Below are 21634 nucleotides of genomic sequence, written 5' to 3' on the forward strand. Positions count from 1 at the left end.
ACTATGCAGCAATCAAACAAAATGCTCGTCCAGCAGTACACCAAGAATTTGATTGACGACCCTAATGTAAAAGCTTTTAAGCATTTAGGAGAAATGAAAGGTAAAATAGATGAAAATCAAAGGTAAGAATGTAATAATTCAGATAGCATATAGAAATGGGGTGACTGAATATCTTCTAACCTCATATATTCTATAATAATAGATAGATCAGCAAATAACACTAACCTGCTTGATCTGCTCCCAAAGCAGCCGGGAAACCGTTGAGCCTGAGTGGAATGTCACCTCAACATGATATGCAGCATTTAAAATCTATGAAAAGACACCATTATTTACCACAACCCTGAATAACTAAAACGTTAAGCAATAATCCTCAATACAAGAAAATTGTGACACAGAATGTTTCAAGCACAGCACATCTTGGAGGAACTAAACCTCTTGGTCCCAAAGCTCACCTTCCTCACATCATTTCCAAAGACAAACTAATAGATTATTATGATTAGGCAACAAACCTATCGTTAGCTCAGAGACAACCCGTGTATTGCATGACATACACCTTGGACTTCGAACAAAAATTTGTAATAGAAAGACAAAATTGAAGTGTATGGCCATAGAGTTTTTCCAACAGCACCATTTGAAACAGATGAGCCACATGGTCACGAGCCAAGACGTGGGGAATTCACTTTCAAAAACAGTATAGTTTTGGCTTCCCTTAAAGCAAGATCTTTAACAGCATTGAAGTACAGAGGGACATTGGGGTTCAAATCCATTGCTCCCTGAAAATGGGCATACAAGTTGATAGGGTAATAAAGGTGGATAGTATGCTTGTCTTTGTTAGTCAAGGCACTGAATTCAAGATTCAGGATGTTGCAGCTATTTAAAACTCTGGTTAGGCTTTACCTAGGTAATTTATTCAATTCTAGCAGCCCATTACAGAGGGGAAGGAATTGGGAGATTTGAGATAGGGTGTGACCTGGATTAGATGGCACATGCTCTGACAGTTTGGACAGACTTGGGTTGTTTTCTCTAGAGACCAACCCTCGGAGGCAATAATATAGCTAATATATGCCCCCCATTATTCAAGCCCTTCAGTTATTTCAGTTGACATTATAAGAGGATGCCCTGGCTGAGTAGAACAGCTTCATTGCTACTGAAGAAAAAATACTTAAGAAAAAAGCTCCGCAACATAAATTTCTTCCTCAACATTATCTTACATTACAAGTTCCAGGATGTCCCCAGTTTGCTCAATGAGGCAATCTTCAAAATTCTCACTGGGATTATTATATCCCAGGACTTGAATTACCATGGGCAAGCATCCCTAATTTAAATTCCCATACTTTAAAAAGGATTCATTATAATCTCACACTACAGCAGACTTCCTCCCATTCACATCATCACGGTACAGGAAAAAGACCAAAATGCCATTCGAGCGTTATAACAAAGACAACTGACACAAAGATTTTTCAAACAGAGAAAATTAACAAACCGGGGACAATGCCAAGATTATGACAACATATTGCATAGAATTTGCACCACAGATACAGATTATTCCACCATTAGATTAACAATACTTGTTATCTATACAAATCTCATTGTGTCTATAGCTCGTCTGTGGTTTCCATACAGATCACAGGAGACAAATACCATGTCAAATAGCAAAATCCTCCACCAGCTACGTCCCCTACCCTATATTCAAACTTCTTTTATTTGGTATTATATTGAGCACATGAAGTTTACATTTTGTGGAGCTAGTTGTTCGGAGATAACATTTCCTCCAGCATTTTCTGTGTGTTTGTTATCTTTATACTGTTGGCTCACTGGCAGCTAACTATCAACAGGATTGAATTACTTAGATGACTTCAAAAATTAACTTTCAGATTAGAAACTTGAGATGGAAGACAGAATAAGTCTGTCTTATTTCAGTTCTGTTGCACAACAAGCAAAACAGACAATAGCACCATCATTGTTTTGACTTGTGAGAAAACCTAAGCCAACAAGATTCTTTATAATAGTCAGAGCAGATTACTTTATTACGGATTGCCTAATAAAGTAGCACAAATGTTCTTTCAGCCACAGTTACGAGAGGTGGTACACAAGTAAAAGTGCAAAGATAATAATAAAAGAAATAGAATGGGAGAGAAGGGGATTCATCTTATTTCTGCTCTTGGATATACCTAACCAGCTTATGTCATTTTTTTTCTGCATTGCTCTATGAATAAACACTACACCTTTTTTTTCCTTGAAATGAAAATGCCTCCACCAGCCTTCAAGGTGCTGTATTTCGGATTACTGATATCTGTGCAACATTTCCTCCTCTCCCCTCAAGTCAGTACACAGATTTAGTTACGATACTAGCTAGAAAATACCATCTAAAGCAAAAAAATACATGAAGCCACTAATAAAGTTTCACAATAACTGCTGCACAGTGCTGAAAATACTGGCATGCCCAAGAGCTTTTGTCATCCATTACCCACTTTTGACACACCTGCTTCAGATGATTGCTGGCAACATTGTTCACTGCAGAATCCTGGCTGGATTTCTCCAGGCTCTTCAGGCACCGCTCGAGGGTCCCAACAAAACTCTCTCGAAGGTAGTCAACAGAGCTGATCAGCTTATTGGCAACCGCCTGATTTAACCGAGTAATAATCAACTCCTGAATCTGTTTGATGCAGCATTTAATATCCTTATTGCCAACAGTCTCACCATTCTCAGAGATGATTATGTCTGTGGCCGAGGGTGGGGAATGAGGGGGGAACAAAAGAAAATGAGAAAACAAGCTTAATATGCTAAAAGCATTCCAAAAATTCAAATTACATAAATACTGTAGTAAAATACTTCAGTTCATTTTAAGAATAGCATTACAAAACCAAAAAAGGTTAGGAAACCTACATTTAACCAAGGCAAAATTGTCACAGTTAAATTACACTTTAATTAAAATGGAAGTAAGGCAGAGTGGCAAAATTCTATAAATGTGGGCAAAAGTCATACATCACAGAAATACATCTTTAGGCCCAGCTGGTCTATGCCGTTCAAGATTCCCATTTGCTTGCATTTGGCTCACATCCCTCTAAAGCCTTTCCTATCTGTGTCTCTGTCCAGGTCTTTTAAATGTTGTTAACGTACCTACCTCAACCACTTCCTCCAGTAGCTCTTTCTATGTAGTGATCACTCTCTGGCTGAAGTCTTAAGTCTCTTCCCTCTCACCTTAAACCTACAGCCTCAAGTTCAGGGTTTTCACACTGAGATCCAAGGACCCCTCGGTTAAAGGTAAGGGCCCATGGCAAAAAAAAGATTGGGAACCCCTGCTCTAATTCTTGACGCTGTAAAAAAACAAAACCCACTATGCACATTCACTATCTATGCCACTTGTAATTTTATACATTCTATCAGATCACCCCACAATTTCCTGTGGTCCAATGAAAATAGTCCCAAGCTGTTCAACATGTGTCCGCAGCTCAGTCCCTCAAGTCCCAGCAGTATTCTTATAAATTCGCTCAAATTCCAATTTAATGGCATATTTCCCGTTTGATGGTGACCAAAACTGAACACAATATTCCAAATCCAGTTTCATCAATGACTTGTACAACAAGCAAGACACTCAGTATTGAATCCAACTTCCATACTCAAATGCCCTGACTGATGAAGGACAGTGTGCCAAAAGCCACCTGCAAATAAAGTAATCAAGGTACTTGAAGATAAAAATACACAATATATCACAATAAAATCTTGAAGCCTTATGTAGTGAGGTATAACCAGGATACATGCAACTCTGGATGCAGTGAGATTGCCAAATTTGGATCAAATCAGTATGGGGTAAAAATATTTCAGGCTGTAGGACCATCACTGGAAGTCTCTCAGAATCAAGAATAGGCTAGCCAGTCCCTGAATTCTGTTCCACTTTACAAATTAAATGCAAATTTTAATATCAATTGAAGCTAACATACTAAATTAAGAGCCCAACTTATTAAGTTGGTTTAAGTGTGACTAAACTACTCCCACCAAAGATTATTCTCCTATATAATTAATGCACCTCAACTCAAACTGCTACATAATAACATTGAAGTTAATTAATACTACTTCATATAGCCAGACTGGGGTCACTTATTCAGAACTGAAATGAGAAATTTTAATGGTTTGAATACCTTCTGTACCGAAGTTTGTGGTTGGTTACTTGTATTCAGGATTGAAATTGGAAGATATATAGTACAGTACTGTGCAAAAATCTTAGGCATATTATCTATATATATGCGCCTAAGACTTTTGCACCGTACTGTATTTGTGAACATGGAGTCGAGACTGAGTTTGTAAATCTGGTGGGAACAAAGGATGTTGGGAATGGCGAGGGTGGAGCACAACGGGAAGGGTGTTGCACAAGTAGCAGAGAAGGAGTGCTGGGGAGGGGGTGGCATTGATGCAGACACACCCAACACTGAGACACCAGGCAAGGTCATTTGATTAGTGACAGGAATTTTTAAACAAGTATTAGCAGAATACACTTATAGTGGTACACTGCCTGCTCCATTGATTTTTATAAAGTGACACCATTACTAGTTCTGGGTATTTAGATACAGTATCAATAAATGACCGAATACCATTTTACAATCCAACTACCACCCTGAAAATCCCGTTGATCCCAGTTCCCAGTACTTGTAAGGGCGGGGGGAAGAGGAGGGAAGGTAGGGTTAGAGTTAAGAACTTGCTATTTATAACCCTTATTTATATCATAATCTGTTCATTATCTTTTCTGAGCACACTGGACCTTTTAACTGTCAATGCATTCTGTGCTTTCTAACACTAGGTGGTGCTACTGCTCCCCAAACTCATCCTGCAGATCCAATTTCTCCAGTTTGCACATAATCTGTCCACTTAATGAGCTACTGTTCAAAGTATTTCCTCTTTGTGCTGACTGCTGTACCACTAGTTGCTTTTTTTTGGCTTTTCCCCACCCCACCACCATTGCAACATGCTATTCCTGTTGGCTTCTGGCAAGTTAGATTCATTCTAGAGGCAGCTTTCACAATTTACCCTTGGCTGTGAAGTGTACAGAACATAGGTAACAATGTGATGCAGAAACAGATAATTTAGTTTCCAAGCTTAATATACTGTACAAATCATTACTAACAACTTAGAAATAAATAAATGTTAGAATCAAGGAGAGCCCCTGTGCTTCGATATCACAATTGGATCAGAAACAGCAGTTATCATGGCAGCATCCAGCATTGATCAAGCAGGGAATACACAAAGTGAACACAACCAATATTACATTCTTGAAACTACTGAAGTGGCAGGCTATCAGGAGGACTAGGAAAGAGGGAAGTATGGGAGAAAACAGTGGGAAACAAAATAGACTAACATGCATTCAAATCATCTTTGTTGAATAAAGTTCAGAATTTCCAACTACAATGTACAGTATTGGCAACATGGTTTATTTAATTAAGAATGGGGTCAATTCTGAAATAAAGCACCATGTTGAAGCTCCATCTTGCATCATATAAAAGCAGCTAGAAAAGATGTTCAAACACGAAAATCCTTCAACAACTAAATAAGTTTTTGCTTTTTCAGGAGGAAACTGAACTAAGGAAACTTTACTCCTAGCTCAAGAACAGCAAGTACTGAATGAGGATGCACCATGTTCATGGCCATTAATCACCTGTAAGAGGGAAAACTCTCGTCTCCTACTGAACCAAGTAGAAATGTTGCATGGATCAAAGTAGAACACAGCAAGTTATTTTTCAGTGCATGACTACTTTAGAAATTCAGCATTTCTATTGTCAACTTGATATTTTCTAACATGTTCTGAATTAAGGAAATGATTAGCTCATTGCTTTACTTCGGGTGGAATACTGTTCTGCTCTCCCTTTTAAAAAGTACTCAATGCCAATAAAAATCTGAATACCTCTTTGTGCAATTAGATCCTCGATAGCCTTACTTGGTTTACCCAGTCATTTCAGATTGGCAGCATCTCCTGCACAATCTTCATCAGCACAGGTGCACTACAAGGCCATGTGCTTGGGCTCTGCTCTATTCGCTTTATACTTAAGACTGCAAAGCTAAACAGTCTCAATACCATATTTCAATTTGCTGTTAGCCAAATCAAAGGTGGTGAGGAATCAGCATTTAGGAGGAAAATTGTGGTCTTCAGGAAGGGTAAGACAAAGGAACACATACCAATCCTCAGAGAGATCAGAAATGGAGAGAGTGAGCAGTTTCAAGTGCCTGAGTGTCAAGATTTCTGAGGATCTAACCTGGTCCCAACATATCGATACAGCTGTAAAGGTGGCAAGGCAATGACTATGCTTCATTAGGAGTTTGAAGAGATTGGTATTTCAAATCCACTCAAGAAATTCTACAGATGATTATTCCAATCCTTTCGCTCATTTCCTACATTTGTCCTGCCAAACAGTGGCAACTGATGCCCACTTCCTTAATTGACCCAGAGAATTAAATCAAGGTTGATCCATAGGGCAGTGGTTCCCAACCTCCGGGCCGCAGACCGATACATTGCCGCGAAGAATGCAGCGGTGGCCGGAACGCACCCAGCAAGTCTTTAAGAAAAAAGCCGAAATAAACAAACTAATTAATCAGGTGCCGCCCGGCACATAAATGTCGGCCCAGATCAGAGGCGACGTAATCGGCAATCGCCTCTGATCTGGGCCGACATTTAACATGCTGCGCGGCACCTAATTAATTAGCTTGCTTATTTTGGCTTTTTTCTTAAAGATGCGCTGGGTGTGTTCTGGCTACCACTGCACCCCTGCATGCTTTGCGGCAATGTATCGGTCTGTGGCCCGGAGGTTGGGAACCACTGCCATAGGGCACCAAAAGCAGTTCATTCAGAACTCATAGATCAGATAAATTTGTACAACTTTAGACACAAGAGGCATACATTCCACCAATTGGTAGGTCAATTCTAACATCATGAACAAGGTGGGAATAAGGGCCCAGTACATGCATGCAGGCCAGAGTCAACAAGCTTGAAAAATCAAGACTCACTGTGGTCCAATGAAATGTTGTTTCATTTGGTTGTATACATATACAGATAATAAACTTGAACTTCACTGTACTACTGACCTCTCTTTTGGGTGACTGAACCAATTTACACTTTGACATAGATCTAAAAGTTGCCATTTGAGGACTTTACCCTTAAATCACTAATCATTAGTTTGGACAATATTTAATGCTCTTTGTGGAGTTTCTAAATTTAACAGACTCGCAAAATTTGGCTCTACACATCAGTACAAGAGCCAAGGGAACTGCAGACACAATTTAGCTCAAATAAGAAACCAGAGGAATATAATCTCTAGTTGTTATGCTTCTCTCTAGTGTAGCAATTCCTAGAGTCTCAGTGAAACCACATATAGATTGCTGCTTAACTGGAACTGATGAAACCCAACTCTTACACCAATCAGATTGCCCAGATTAACTTAAAGATCCCTTCCTCAATTCCCCTGAACCCTGTTTGTTTTTGAAGCTACAATCCAGTCTTATTAAGTTCTCTGATCAGTCTCCCTCCATCATGCAGCAGTTGTGTCAAACCAAGCTGATGAAAAGGACACACAAAATACTGGAGGAACTCAGGAGGCCAGGCAGCATCTATGGAAAAGAGTAAATAGTCGACGTTTCAGGCTGAGAAATGTCGACTGTTTACTCTTTTCCATTGATGCTGCCTGACCTGCTGAGTTCTTCCAGCACTGTGTGTGTTGCTTGGATTTCCAGCATCTGTAGAGTCTCATGTTTGTGTTACCACCAGAGGGTGCTCATTCCCCTGTTGTCACTTCCTACCATTGCATAATAATGATTTACAATCTTGGGAGGAGTGAGGTGTTTGGATGGTGGAGACTGAGATTTCCTTGAATAAACATATTAAATGCAATTACTCTCATAAAACACAGCAAACCAACACAGACACAACCACAGATTGTGGGTTCAGTGTGGGTTGTATTCAGCACAAATGTGCCAAGCTTTCAACACCAACAGCTTCTGTATGAAATCACCTGCAACAAATAAAGTAATTGCAAACAGAAATGAGGAAAATGCTTGCAAAATCCAACAGCCTCCAGGTATTGGGAAGAAAAATTAAACTCCCACGCTGTTGAAAATGACAAAGGCCACAGTGGGATGGATGGATGGTTTGTTTTTAAACTGGGCTTGAAAGAAACCTGAACTTAAATTGTGAGCTGATCCCTGATTTGCCCATACCCCCCATTTAAAAAAAAATTTTTCATGTACTAACCTGAAGAGTTCTGAATCATTTCGTCTATCAGGCCTTAGTGAACTCAAATAAGTATCCAAATCATTGCCTTTGTTACAAGCACCTTACTTCTCCACACATGGCAAGTTTCTCCTTTCCAATTTAAACACCAATTCTTATTCTGTATTTTAACATAGCATCCTATTGGGATTTGCTCTATACAAAATGTGATATGCAACAGCTTGATACGATGTATACAGCAAATCCCAATAGGATGCTATGTTAAAATACAGAACACATTACTACTCCAAGTTAAAAGAAGCAAACAAGATCATGAAGGTGACAATGGCTAATTACAAATTTAGTGTTTCTTTTAAAAAACTGAAATATAAATCAACCCACTTCCCAATTTAGTTACTTCGAAATTATAGATCAATTGAATCGAATTGTTTTCTATATCAACTGGCCATGTATAAAATAAAACAATTCTTTAAATAAATTGTTAATCAATTCATTCCCACAAACTAGATATGAGTGGTTTTAAACTGGGGAAGAAAGCGTGGAAAATTTAAAAACTTTAAAAGCAAATAGCTTCATACAATGCTTGAGGAATAGAGCGTGCTCTCCACTTGTAAGAGTGTGTCAAATAGAGAAATCAGTTATGTACAGGAGAAGTGGCAGCATTACAAACTTGAGCACCAAACCCGACACTGTGCAGTCTCCAGTGTCATCTAATAGATCACAATTACCAATCAGAAAGCCAGATCAGCATTTAATATGTGAGCACAAAGCAAAATAAATGGACTCAAATAAATATTCATTTCAAAATAAAAACTGACAGGCTAAACTCACCTTTGAATTCCAAGTTTGCTGCTTCTTCCAAAAGCTCCTCCTTCATGCTGCTCAGCGTCTCAACAATCATATCTCTCATTTCCTCCTGTTTCCTATTTGCAATGCTCATCAGAGACTGGTACAACTCATTTTCCTTGTCCCTGGTGTATTCCAATCGCTTGGGAGTAATCTGTAAGTCCCTCTGCATATCGAAGGCCTGGTTGATGAAGATATCAAGGCAGCGGCAGTGGACGCCATTCAGCACAGTTGCTGCATCAACCAGATACATCTGCACCACCTGCTTTGCAAAGGCTCCAAGTTGCTTTAACTTCTCAAAGTGTTCTACCAACACACTTGGGACTTTGTTGGTGAGAGATATTCCACATCCTGTGGGACTTAAGTACTCCAACTTTGTGAGCTGACGATAAAGCAAGCTCTTTTCTTTTTCAGTTTTTGAACTTTTCAATAGGTAATCCTTGTCTGGTCCTGAGTGAGATTCTGGGTGGTGACCTGTCAATTGTTTTGGTACTTTGATGAAGAAGATAGGTAGGGCATGTTTCTTCTTCAAGTCCTCCAGCTCCCTCTCTTCATTGTCTGTCAAACGGTCCTCACTGATAGCATAGACAAGAATTGGCATGGAGTGTCTCAAATAGTCATCTAATGTGCCCCGTTCTGCCTGGGCTTCATGGCAAGGTACAACTAGGACATCCATTTCCTAAAAAGGAAAGACAATGTTAGAAAAAGAAAAATTTACTTGCCTCAGAAGCATTTTCAAAGACAAAGACAGATTCATGCCCAATTTCAGCTACATGATTACACAAAGCCAGAGAACTCCCAATGTAGTATTGTTAAGAATGCTTCAAAGGCATCTTTAACTTCATACCAACAGCAAGTTTCAGTCACGAGGATCCACTGACTGGTGGAGTCAAAAAACTGCACTGCAATAGACTGTTGGATTCCTGTGATATTATAAGGCAATGAAAATGAAATACAAATGACAGTGATTAGCGATACAAGAGAAAGGCCGCCAGTCCTGTGAAGGTTAAGTATAATAAGGGCCTATGTGGGCTGAAAAATGGCAGATGGAATTTAATTCAGGTAAGTGTTGCACTTTGGGAACTTACACTGAACGTTAGGCACCGAGGAGAGCAGAAGGACAGTGGGGCCTGAAAATACAGATCCACAAGTCCTTGAAAGTGGTGCCGTCGGTAGATAGGGTTGTAAAGAGAGCTTTTAGCATATTCCCCTTCATAAATCCAAGTACTGAGTACAGGAGTTGGGATGCTGTGTTGAAGTTTTACAATATGATGGTGAGACCAAATTTGGAGTATTGCATGCAGTTCTGTTACCTTCCTATAGGATAGATATAAATAAGATTGAACAAGTACAGAGAAAAGGTACAAGGATGTTGCTGGGACTTGAGGACCTGAGATATAGGGGAAGATTAAATAGTTTAGGACTTCTTCTTCCCCTGTAGTGTAGGAAACTGAGGGGAGATTTGATAGGGGTATATAAAATTATGAGTATAGATTGGGTAAATATAAGCAGGTTGTTTCCACTGTGGTTGGTTGAGATGAGAACAAGAGATTATAGGTTAAGGGTGAAAGGTGAAAGGTGAAATGTTTAAAGGGAACATGAGGGGGAACTTCTTCACTGAGGCTGTCTTAAGAGTGTGGAATGAGCTGCCAGCAAAAATGGTGGACACGGGCTTGATTTCAACTTTCAAGAGTAGTTTATGTAAGTACATGGATGGAAAAGGTATGAGGGCTATGGTCCAGGTCGATATAACTAGGCAGGATAATAGTTCGGCATGAACTTGATGGGCCAAAAGGCCTGTTTCTGTGCTGCAAAGCTCTGAAATCCAGAAATGAAGGTCAGTTCTCAATCAAGCACATAGTAGATCTTTGAACTTCTGCAGCCCTAACTATACCAGAGTAGGATGGCAGCTCCTTTCGTCTTTAAATTGGATCAATGACTACTGCAATGACAACTGAGAATGACATAGCATTGCATACTAGTTACAACCTATTTTGATGATGTCATATGCAAATAGAACCATTTTGAGCTAGGAAAAAAAAATGTCACTACCAAAATAACTGAAATGATTGCCAAACCAAGTACTTCTGGGAACTGGAACATATGCAACTTGCCTACCACCCCTACATAACCAGTAACTGCAATAAGTTACAAGGCATTAAAAGACAAAATTCTGCAGATGCTAGAAATCTTCAAGAACACACAAATGCTGAAGGAACCCCACTGGTCAGGCAACACCTTTGGAAGGGAATCAACAGTTGACATTTAGGCCGAGATCCTTCATCAGGACTGAAAAGCTTCTTTCCTTTCCTGTCCTGATGAAGGGGCTTGTCCTGAAACAACAACTGTTTATTTCTCTCGATAGTTTCAGCCTGACTTGCCGAGCTCCTCCAGCATTTTGTGTGTGTTGCTACAAGTCATTATTGTTATGGGTTTTTGGAACTTAAGTTGCTGCATTAATAAAATCTTCATGATCTTGAACCCAGAGTTGTCCAGATATGTGCATAAACTTCCTTTGAAATTATAATCTGCATTTACAGTGCCCCCCTGCAAAAAAAGAGCCAAATAAACCACAGGAGCTTACAGTTTGAAATCAAATCTATTTGTACAAAGAAAGACAGGACTGAGGTCTCAAAATCGCAGTGGCAACTTGACAATGAAAATTCATAATCACAAAATTAGGTAATAAAAGTGATCTCATCCAGTTCTCCAATAAATCAATTGGAAAATGTAGAATTTAAGAACATATTTAAGAGTACCTGACATTTCACACAACCTTCTAGGCCTTATGTTCCTATGAGTTTTTCTGCTGATGTTGACCAAATGAAAAGATCAAGAGGTTTTTTGCCTCTTTATCTGAACCTGCAGCTGGAATTAAGGAACCAATCCATTCTGCTCCTAAGCTGCCACACTCAAGTTTACATGGCCACGTACTATCAACCCTCAGCCAATGGCCTAACTCCCCTACAAACCAAGTGGTCAATCTTAATGAGGGGAGCAAAATTTTTTAAAAAAACAAACCTGGATCCTAGGTAGGATGCAATAGTGACCAAATTAAAGTACCTTGATGTGATTATTTGATGAGAGTGGAAGAGGAAATAGCCACTCTAAACTGGTTATTTTTGTCTTTGCATTTACAATCTGCAACTCAATAACAAAGGAAGTAACTCAAGGGGTAGGGGATGCAGTTGAGAGGGGAAAGAGAAGAAAGGAAGAACCAGCTGTTTCATTGACTTCTTGCTTTTACTTACAAACCACTAGCCAATTTTATTATTGATTTTGCGTACAAGAGCAGCACATTTCCAGGAGAACATTTCAAAGAGGTTTCAATGTTATAATATCAAAAAGTCTTGTCATTTCCTCCTGGTGAATCTTAAACCAGAAAGACTTAAGCTCCTTGTTAAAATCCTGGCTGAGTAAATGAAATTGGCTGTACATTTACAGAGACGTCACTTAGCTCTTTCAAACTAGCTTTCAACTAGTTTGGGAGGGGATGGGAACCAGGGCACCAGGTCAGAGAGCAGATGGATGGAGGGGAAGGTAAATGTCAAGACCAGTAAAGCAGGCAAGACAAATTAATACATTATGATGGGACAGATAGCTTGAAATGTGTATATTTTAATGCAAGGAGCATTGTAGGTAAAGTTGATGAACTTAGAGCATGGATCAGTACATGGAACTATGCTGTGGCCATTACAGAGATTTGATTGAGAAAAAGACAGGAATGGGTGCTTAATGTCCCAGGATTTTGATGCTTCAAAGAAGACAGAGGGGAAAAGAGGCAGGGGAGTTGCACTACTAATCAGAGACAATATCACAGCTGCATTCAGAGGGGACATAATGGAGGGCTCATCCACTGAGTTTATATAGGTAGAACTTTAAAAAAAAAGTGTAATCACTCTGATGAGATTTCACTACAGACCCCCCCCCAAAAAAAAATAGCCAAACAGACATTGAGGAACAGATATGTAGGCAGATTAAAGAAAATTATATAAATAACAGGATTGTTATCATGGGGAATTTAAACTTCCTAATATAAACTGGAACATTTTAAGTGCAAGAGGTTCAGATGGGCAAAATTTGTTTGGAGCATCCAGGTGGTATTCTCAAATCAATGTGTAGATCAGGAGTAGGCAACCTTAAGCACAAATGATTTTCTAGCATGCTTTATTCATTAATTTCAGGTAAAACATAACTAGATGCATTTAGATGGATAATTCCCAAATTTCAAGTCTTTTTTGGGCATTTATCTGGCCCACCATCCACTCATTAATAGGCGATCCAGCCCACAGAGGCAAAAAGGTTGCTGACCCCTGGTGTAGATAGTCCAACAAGAAGAGGGGTCGCACTGGATCTAGTGTTGGATAATGAGCCTGGCCAGATGACTGACCTTAGTGGGCGAACAGTTAGGGAACAGTGACCCCAAGCTTTAATATAGCTACAGAAATAAGGTCAAGTATGGATCTTACAGGAGTGTATCAAATTGAAGCAAGGCAGGGAAAGGACAGGATCGCAAGATAAGAGAATCTTGGATGTCAAGAGAGTCGATGAACAGTCTAGGAGAAAAAGGAAAAGTAAATAAAGCTTAGGAAGACAGAATCAAACAGAGCACTTGAGGATTATAAGGAAGCCAGAAAAGAACTCAAGAAGGGAATTAGGAAAGCCAGGAAGGGCCATTAAAAGTTCTTGGCAAGTAGAGTTCAAAAGAATCCCAAGGCATTCTAAATTTACTGTACATCAAAATCAACTAGGCAGAGTAGCAAGGTTAACTAGGGAGAGTAGGACCACTCAAGGATAAAGAGCAGGGGAGGGACAATTTGTTTTGATGCTGAGGATGTGGGTGAAGTCCTTAAATGAAAGCAACACACACAAAATGCTGGAGGAACTCAGGTCAGGCAGCATCTATGAAAAAGACTACAGTCAATGTTTCGGGCCGAGACCCTTCATTAGGACTAGAAGAAGAAAAAAAATAAGGAGTCAGAAAGAAGGTGGGGGGAGGGGAGGAAGAACCACAAGATGATAGGTGAAACCGGGAAGGGAAAGGGTGTGAAGTAAAGAGCTGGGAAGTTGATTGGTGAAAGAGATACAGGGCTGGAGAAGGGGGAATCTGATGGGAGAGGACAGAAAGTCCATGGAAGAAAGAAAAGAGGGAGGAGCACCAGAAGGAGGTGATGAACAGGCAAGGTGATAAGGAAGGAGAGGTAAATGGGAATGGGGAATGGGGAAAGGGGAGGCATTATCGGAAGTTTGAGAAATCGATGCTCATGCCATCAGGTTGGAGGCTACCCAGATGGAATACAAGGTGTTGCTCCTCCAAACTCAGTGCGGTCTCATCATGACAGTAGAGAAGGCCAGAGACTGATGTGTCGGATTGGGAAATGGAATTTAAATGGGTGACTGCTGGGAGATCCTGTTTTCGCTGACGGACTGATACGTGCTCGGAGTGACCACTCTCCGCTGAACATTGACGGCTCCTCCATTGAGATCATTAAGAGCACCAAATTTTTTGGTGTTCACCTGGCAGAGAATCTCACCTGGTCCCTCAACACCAGCTCCATAGCCAAGAAAGCCCAGCAGCATCTCTGCTTTCTGTGAAGGCTGAGAAAAGTCCATCTCCCACCCCTATCCTCAGCACATTCTACAGAGGATGTATTGAGAGCATCCTGAGCAGCTGCATCACTGCCTGGTTCGGGAATTGCACCGTCTCGGATCGTAAGACCCTGCAGCGGATAGTGAGGTCAGTTGAGAAGATCATTGGGGTCTCTCTTCCCGCTATTACAGACATTTACGCCACACACTGCACCCAGTATTGTGAAGGACCACACGCACCCCTCACACAAACTTCTCCCTCCTGCCATCTGGAAAAAGGTACCGAAGCATTCGGCTCTCACGACCAGACTGTGCAATAGTTTCTTCCCCCAAGCCATCAGACTCCTCAATACTCAGAGTCTAGACTGACATCTACATCATTTATTATATTGTAATTTGTCCTCTACTGTGCCTATTGTCTTGTTTATTAATTATTGTACTGCCCTGCAGTGTTTTGTGCACTTTATGTAGTCCATGCAGGTCTGTAGTCTAGTGCAGTTTTTATGTTGTTTTACGTAGTCTAGTGTAGCCTTGAGCTGTCTCACATAGTCTAGTGTAGTTTTGTGTTGTTTTCATGTAGCACCAGGATCCTGGAGGAATGTTGTTTCATTTTTACTGTGTTCTGTACCAGCAGCTTATGGTCGAAATGACAATAAACTTGGCTTGACTTGACATTAAGTTAACAACAATGGACTTTAATGCCAGGATGTGTTGATCCTGACTATGTGCAAAGACCTCCAAGGGACAAATAATTCCCTTCAATTTGTGGCTGATGCCAAAAACATTTGCTGAAACAAATAGGAGTTTTAAAAAAAAACAAAGCAAGATAAAACAATCAGAATTTCAGTTGGTTTTGCACTTTTAGAGGAGGCCACATCGGGAGCACCAGACACAGTACATGACCCCAACAGACTCACAGGCGAAGAGTCATCTCACCTGGAAGGACTCTTTGGGGCCCTGAATGGTAGTGAGGGAGGTAGTGTAAGGGCAGGTGTAGCACTTGTTCCACTTACAAGGATAAGTGCCAGGAGGGAAATCAGAGGGGAGGGACGAACCGACAAGGGAGTCGCATAGGGAGTGATCCCTGTGGAAAACAGAAAGTGGAGCTGGGAGGGAGGGAGGGAAGTATGTGCTTGACAGTGGAATCCCATTGGAGATGGTGGAAGTCACAGAGAATTTTGTTAATTGCTGAGGCTGTTGGGATGGTAGGTAAAGACAAAAGGAACCCTCACCCCTGGTGGAGTGGCAGGAGGATGCAGTGAGGGCAAATGTGCGTGAAATAGATGAGGTTGAGGGTGGAGGAAGGGAAATCCCTTTTTTTGAAGGAAGAGGATCTCCTTAGTTCTGGAATGAATAGCCTCATCCTAAGAGCAGATGCAGCAGAGCTGGAGGTGGCATCTGAAAGGAAGAGATGTCTTCTTCCTGGTCGGCGACCAAATGGGAGCAGTTAGAGTGAGAACACAGAAGACAGAATAGAGTTGCAAAGCGCAGAGCTGGAAGACACATTCAGCAGGTCAGGCTGAGCATGCCCTCCACTGGGGTGGGGGGAGAGGAGGGAAACGAGCAAGCAGAAACATCTGTATTTTTAGAATCAGGCCCATCATGTTTGAGAAACAGCACCTCATCTTCCATCTAGTTCTGCTGCAGTGTTCTGGTTTCACTATTGATAACAGAATGCTGGAAGTACTCAGCAAGTCAGGCCATACAATATTAACTGGTCAAACAATGAATAGGAGCAATTAAAAACTGAAATCATAGAACATTACATTGTGTTCCAACATCGGAGGCAACATCTCTTCACTGACAATCAACACTAGCGCACCTCAAGGATGTGTGCGCAGCCCACTGCTCTACTTCCTCTACACCCATGATGGTGTGGCTAGGCACAGTTCAAACATCATCAAGTTTGCTGTCAACACAACAATTGGAACAATTTCAGATGGCATACAGGAGTGAGACAGTTCAGGTAGTTGAGGGGTGTCGCAACAGCAACCTTACATTCAATGTCTGACAGATCAAGGGATTGATTGGGGACTTCAGGAAGGGGAAATTGAGGGAACACACCAGTCCTGAGAGGAATCAGAAAATGAAGAGTGAGCAGTTTCAAGTTCCTGGGTGTCAACGTCTCTAAGAGTCTATCCTGGGCCTAACATATTTATGCAATTACAAAGAAGGCACAATGGCAATTATGTTCCATTAGGAACTTGTGGAAACTTGGTATGTCACCCAAAGAACATGCAAATTTCTACCGATGCACTGTGGAGAGCATTCATACTGATTGCATCACATCTGGAATGGAGGGGCCACTGCACAGGAATGGAAAAAGATGAAGAAAGGTGTAAATTCATCCAGCTCCATCAAGAGCAATCAGTTCCCCAGAATCAAGGGCATCTTCAAAAGGGAATGCCCCAAAAAGGTGGGATCCATCACTAAAGACATTCATCACCCAAGATATGCCCTCTTTTCTTTGCTACCATCAAGGTGGTGGTAAAGGAGCCTGAAGACACACTCGTGTCAGGAACAGCTTCCTTCTCTCTGCCATCAGATTTCTGAATGGACATAAGCCCATGAACACTACCTCAGTATTTTCCTCTGTGTATTAATAATTTATTATTAATACCCGCGTTGTGTAAAAGACTTAGACGAATGTAAAAAAATAATCTGTAAGCAAAGTTGCTTTCAAAAATAATAAATGGAAAGTTTCTAAATATCAAGAGCAGCAAACAGTAAAAAAACTAAATCAAATCAATACTTGGTGTGACTGTCTTTTGCCTTTAACACTACATCAATTCTCTTTGGTACACTGTTGTGCAGTTTAAAATCAGTTGGTTGGTTGTTCCAAGCATCTTGGAGAACTTGCCACAGTTCTTCTGCAGAATTTGGCTGTCTCACTGGCTTCTGTCTCTCTAGGTAATCCCAGACAGTCTAAATGATTTTGAGATTAGGGCTCTGTGGAGGACATACCATATGTTGCAGAACTCTGTTCTTTTCACTGAAGATGATTTTTATGACCTTGGCCATCTGTTTGGGATCATTGTACTGCTGCAGAATGAAGTTGGGACAGATCAGACACCACCTTGATGGCATTGCATGATGGAGGGCATTTGTACTTCTCAGCATTGAAAATTCTATTATTTTTGACTAGATCACCCACTCGGTTTACAGAAATTCAGCCCTAAACCTGCAGGAAACCTCTGTTGTTCTTCAATGTTGGCTGTAGACATCCATCCACTCATCCAGCTCTTTTAAAGGACAATCTACCTCTTGTTTGAGCCAAAATCTTCAAAGTTTGACTCATCAGTCAAGAGCACTTGCTACCACTGTTCTGTCCTTGTGTTTTTGTGTGTAGGCAAGTCTTTCGTCTTTGCTTCCACTTTGGAGGAATGGCTTTTTGGCAGCAACTCTTCCTTGAAGGCCATTTTTGACAAGACTTCTCCAGACTGTAGTAGGGTGTAGTTGGGTTCCAGTGAGTTCAGAGCTGATAGCAGTGCTGGACTTCTTTCAATTTAGAGGGAAGTCAGTCTGATGTGCCTCACATCAGCTGAACTCAGTTTCCATGGCCAACCACCATTTTTCTGGTGTCCAACCTTACCTGTTTCATAGTGCTTCTTTCAGAACTGCTTGGACAGCACATTTGAAGCTCTTGCGTCACAAAATTTCGGCTTGGGAGAGACTTTGCTGATGCAGAATGGCCACCTTGTGTCTTGTTGCTGTGCTCACTCTTGTCATGTTGTAAGAATTGATAATCTGAAGGTTAAACTGTCACATCTGCCACACACTCACCTTTTTGTTTGGTTGTCCTTCACCCAGTTTGATTGCTTCAACACCCATTAGTGTTTCAGATAATCAGCTTTGCTCATTCAACTCAAAATGTCATTGATCATTAGCAACTGTTTGTTTAATCACGCATTGGGCCATATACCTACAAAGTAATCAAGTTTTTATTTTAAAAGTTGTCTATTACTTAATGTTACTTTCTTCAAAGAAATTTTTGTATTTCATTAACATTTAATTTTTTTGGAAAATTAATGTTTGGAAATCTAAAACGTTCTCCAAAAATGCTTCCCCTCTTAGATGGAACAATTCATTTAAATATCAAATAAATTTCTCATTGTTCCTGAGGTTGCTCTTGGCAATGCTGAGTTGGAAGTTCATATACACCAACTCCAGGGTAATCCTTGAAGGTTTGCAGCCAAGCTTTCAAACCACATTAAGTTGCTGCTAGATCTCATCACAAAGCTGTATTTACGTCAATGACTCATTGTTAGCTAAACCACAAACAACTTAAATGGTGAACTGTGGGGAACAAAACTTTGAATACAAACATTCCAATAATCCTCAACTTGAAGACTAGATTTCTTATAGTCTTAACTTGAATTAACTAGATTGAACAAAATGACAGTTAAGGGATTTCTATTTTAAAACCACTTTTTCTTAATGAGATTTTTGACAAAAATCACAACTTTCATCAATACATCTCAAGTGTGTAATAAAATGAAAGTAGACAATTTATGAAAAGTATACCTACAAACTGAAAGACACTACTGATACACTAATTTTTCTGGGTGCCAAAATGAAACTGGGCAGCTCATTCTATAGCTGCAGACAAATATTAGCATTTTCTAAAACAATAATTGCACCCCAAAATTCAGTCCGCTCACACACACAGGAGCTTGAAATCACAGTTGTCACTTTCAAAATGAAAATCATTGCGCCATGGGCCAGTAATAGAATCAAATTTTTGCCCAGTGCTTATTCGTCCACAATGTGCTGCACACAATATCTAACTATTGAGCAGCATTCTACTCTCACAAACACTGCACAATCCACTGATCAAATACAACAGAACTATATATTTTTTCCACCAATGGCTTCTGACAACTTAAAATCCCATTTTTCTGTGTCAGTGAAAAGCTAATACTAAAGCTTAATGGAGCGCTTTCGATAATGCATTGTTAAATGGTAGCCCATGGCAAAACCCTCTTCTGATTACAACCATCAAGGAGGAAGATACAGGAGCCTGAAGACACAATGAAGAAAAGATTCTTCCCGTGCCATCCTATTTCTGAGCAATCTGTGAATACCACTTCACCATTCCTCTTTTGCGCTACTTTGAATTTTTATTGAAATTTTGCATTTTTGTCTTGAACTGTACTATTGTAACAAAACAAATATTCTGACATATGTCAGTGACAATAAACTTGATTCTGATCCAACAGTTAGGATTCTGAGCCAAAGGCACAAACAAAATTTAGGATTCATTTGCATGAAATCTCTATTATAATTGCCATTTCTATTTAAAAGTAGCTTTGGCTATTAATTTTAAGTGCTTATTCCTTGCTTAATGTCATTCTATCCCAACCCCCAATCACTTGCAATCTAAAATCATGTTACAAAGGACAAGACGCTAATCAAGATGTAATCTAATAAAAATTCTTTCAAAAAAACTCTCCATCATAATTGACTGTGCCTTTGCCCACAAGAGGCTGAGGAATGAATGATGAATTTCATCTGCTCCCACAATGGAGGCAGTCAGTGGCATCTCCAAGAGACCACACAAAACGATGCAGAAAAAGGAATTCAGTCACAAGCTAATGAAACTGTTCAAAACTGAAGGACTAACTTCAGCCTGATGAACTGGAATGTAGTGCGTAGTTAAGGCACAGAAAATGGCAACACCAAATTGCAAATTCTTTCTCCATGATCCAAGCTGATGGACCAGTATTATCAAAAGCAGCATTGAAACTGTCCTTGGTGCTGCTCTTTTAGAGAGAGTGCTAAACTCATTGGCTTCTGATCACTACTCACCCATAACATCTGGTTAAAAATCTAATGAATTTTACAACCTAGTTCATACCCGTTGCAGCAATCTCTCCCATCCACCAATTCCCAAATCTACCCAAGTAGCAGGAAAATGTTACAATACTCATTATAGATAAACAAAATCACCACTCACCAAATCTCAAGCAACTCCAGCTCCAAAATGTGAATAGAGTTCATCAAGTTTCAATCATGTTTCCACTGCACCACTCTACCACAAGCCTTTCAGGAGTTAAGTTCAAGTGCCATTCAACCATACACAAATACAGATAATCAAAACAGCATTACTCAGAGGCCAAGCTGCAGAACACAGACCAACAGTCACACACAGTACAAAGCACATAAAGGATAGTTAGCACATACAATATATTCATGACTGTAGGGGCAGGAGGAGAAGATGGCGGCGCGATGCAGCACACGCAGCTCTCTGGTGAAATGATATCGTATTTGTTAAGCAGGGACCGTGCACAATTCTGATTTGATGGAGACAGACATGAGAAGCAGAGGAACATCTGGAGAAAAACTGAAATGCCCGGTTCGCTGCCGCTGCTACTGTGCGATCGAGATTCTCTCTGAAGGGAAGGCCCCAAAATCCCCGGCTTTGCCTGCTGCTGGCGACCAAAGCTGAGGTCGAAGCATTCGGCAGAGATGGTGCTCGGTACTCGGTGTCGGAGGGCTGATCGGAGGCTCTAAGTTTTCAGAAGACTCAGAGTCAGACTGTGGTCGGGCATGGCAGGGAGTTTTCTTCCTTCTCCCGTCTGCGTGAGATGTGGGACTTTGGAGAGACTTTGAACTTTTTTTTACTGTGATTATGGCCTGTTCTTCATCAAGTGATGGTATTGTTGCACTGTTGTAACTATATGTTATAATTTTGATATAATGTTATCATTTTGCATCTCCCCCTCCCCCTCCAGCTTTCAAATCCCTTACTCACTCTTCCTTCAGTTAGTCCTGACGAAGGGTCTCGGCCTGAAACGTCGACTGCGCCTCTTCCTATAGATGCTGCTTGGCCTGCTGCATTCACCAGCAACTTTGATGTATGTTGCTTGAATTTCCAGCATCTGCAGAATTCCTGTTGTTTGCGTTCTAATTATGTGGTTTTTGTTAGTTTTTCAGTCTTGGTCTGTCCTGTGTTTCTGTGATATCACACCGGAGGAATATTGTATCATT

General features: G+C 40.5%; 1 protein-coding gene across 3 annotated transcripts in view; it reads right to left on the bottom strand.

The window, feature by feature from the left end:
* Positions 1-21634, bottom strand: part of dstyk (dual serine/threonine and tyrosine protein kinase) — a 79545-nt gene that overhangs the window by 16965 nt on the left and 40946 nt on the right. For all 3 annotated transcript variants that reach the window (XR_010020084.1, XR_010020085.1, XM_063065368.1), the window contains exons 3-5: positions 9041-9734; positions 2483-2721; positions 226-309 (exon numbers count right to left, since the gene is read on the bottom strand). Coding sequence is in view for 1 of the 3 variants with exons in the window: in XM_063065368.1 (XP_062921438.1) it covers positions 226-309; positions 2483-2721; positions 9041-9734 (1017 nt within the window). In the remaining 2 variants the exon portion in view is untranslated. The remainder of the gene's footprint in view (positions 1-225; positions 310-2482; positions 2722-9040; positions 9735-21634) is intronic.

Source organism: Mobula hypostoma, chromosome 13, assembly GCF_963921235.1.
Source record: "Mobula hypostoma chromosome 13, sMobHyp1.1, whole genome shotgun sequence".
NCBI classification, from domain to species: Eukaryota; Metazoa; Chordata; class Chondrichthyes; order Myliobatiformes; family Myliobatidae; genus Mobula; species Mobula hypostoma.